General features: G+C 42.3%; 1 protein-coding gene across 1 annotated transcript in view; it reads left to right on the top strand.

The window, feature by feature from the left end:
• LOC113219571 (keratin-associated protein 4-12-like) overlaps positions 1–893 on the top strand; it is a 10247-nt gene extending 9354 nt beyond the window's left edge. The window contains exon 2 of the mRNA XM_026450694.1: positions 7–893. Coding sequence (XP_026306479.1) covers positions 7–456 — 450 coding nt within the window. The 3' untranslated portion in view covers positions 457–893. The remainder of the gene's footprint in view (positions 1–6) is intronic.
• The last annotated feature ends 952 nt before the right edge of the window (positions 894–1845 follow it).

Here is a 1845-nt window from a genome sequence, read left to right on the forward strand (position 1 = left end):
TGCCAGTCTGTGTGCTGCCAGCCCACCTGCTGCCGCCCCAGCTGCTGCCAGACCACCTGCTGCAGGACCACTTGCTGCCGCCCCAGCTGCTGCATCTCCAGCTGCTGCAGGCCCCAGTGCTGCCAGTCTGTGTGCTGCCAGCCCACCTGCTGCCGCCCCAGCTGCTGTCAGACCACCTGCTGCAAGACCACTTGCTGCCGCCCCAGCTGCTGCATCTCCAGCTGCTGCAGGCCCCAGTGCTGCCAGTCTGTGTGCTGTCAGCCCACCTGCTGCCGCCCCAGCTGCTGCATGTCCAGCTGCTGCCGTCCCTCTTGCTGTGAATCCAGCTGCTGCCGCCCTTGCTGCTGCCTGCGTCCAGTCTGTGGCCGAGTCTCCTGCCACACCACTTGCTATCGCCCAAACTGTGTCATCTCAACCTGCCCCCGCCCCTTGTGCTGTGCCTCCTCTTGCTGCTGAGCTCCTTTCCTGAAACTATCTCCTCCCCTTCAGCTCACTTATCACAGAAGCAGACCTTGTGCATCTCATTGACAACTCAGGAGAGGCCATTCCCACCAACTGTGTGTCCATATACTGGACATATATGTAGGATATATGTCCTGGATATACATCTAAAATATATGTTCCACATGTTGACCCAAGTGTGAAATTAGATGTTATTTACAGCAAGAAATTAATAGAATTTATCAAGTCTTACACCCTATATTTGTATTTACGGATACCAAGTTCTTCTGTCCCAAACATGGAAATTCTTGCAGGGTTACTCAGGGCAAGGACGTCTCACTCTCAGATTTGAAAGTCTGATTGTTTCACCCTGTATTTCCTTTTACAGCAATGTTTCTGTGTCTTATTTTTTCTGCTTCTGAATAAAACTCCACCTTCATCACATAGAAATACAATGTTCTTTTTGTGTTGCTTTGTAATGATTGTCCTTAGTTCCTGAGAAATTACACCCAAAACACAACTGAACAAATCCTATTCTTGCTCTCACCTTCAAGAAAATCCCAACACGTAATGAGTTTAAAAAATAAATAAATAATGGCAATACATGGATGCTTCCAAAAGTATTGAAGAAAAATAAAGATTTTTAGTTAAGTTTTTTTTTATGAATATAGAGAAGGGTTATATCCCACAGCTAAATTTTCTTAAATATTTTTGAAAGTGTATCTTTCCCTACAACCCCATTCCTCTCTTATTTGCTTTATTCTTCTATTTTCCTCCTCCACCCATGCTCCCTGATCCTGTCATCTCGTTCTGCCCTTATCTTTTTTATCCCACTCTTGTAAAACCAGAGGCTACTCCTTAGGGTTTATCCATCTCTCATGTAATTCAGTTTATTACACTCTCAGTTGCTTTAATTTCATCTCCATCCACTAACAACAAAGTAATTACCTTTAGGGAAAATCAATCTTCTGAGAAGTTGGAGAATTGCAGAAAATGTAAAATACTCAAATTTTAATATTTTTCCTACCTTAATGACTTTTCTGTGATGTGTATTTAACAGCATGGTCTTAGGGCACATGGTCTTGGTCAATAAATTCCAAAATGAATTTTCATAGAGAAATATGGGGACTTAGAAGAAACCAACTAACAGACTAGTTTGGTTCTTAGGTAAACCCAGAATATGGCCTATAAACTCCGTCCAAGGGAAAAATGGTGAAAATAAATTTTACATCAATTGAAGCTAGTAAAAGCAGGAGAAACATTTAGAAAGTTCTGTACTAAATACATATTCTAGGAGTTAAAGGTCCAGTGAATAATGCAGTGGTATTGAATCATGAATGTTTAACTTCAATGTTCTACTACATGAACAAACAATAATTTAAACTGTGTAGGGACATTATTCCT

Source organism: Piliocolobus tephrosceles, unplaced genomic scaffold, assembly GCF_002776525.5.
Source record: "Piliocolobus tephrosceles isolate RC106 unplaced genomic scaffold, ASM277652v3 unscaffolded_23779, whole genome shotgun sequence".
In the NCBI taxonomy this organism is placed as follows: domain Eukaryota; kingdom Metazoa; phylum Chordata; class Mammalia; order Primates; family Cercopithecidae; genus Piliocolobus; species Piliocolobus tephrosceles.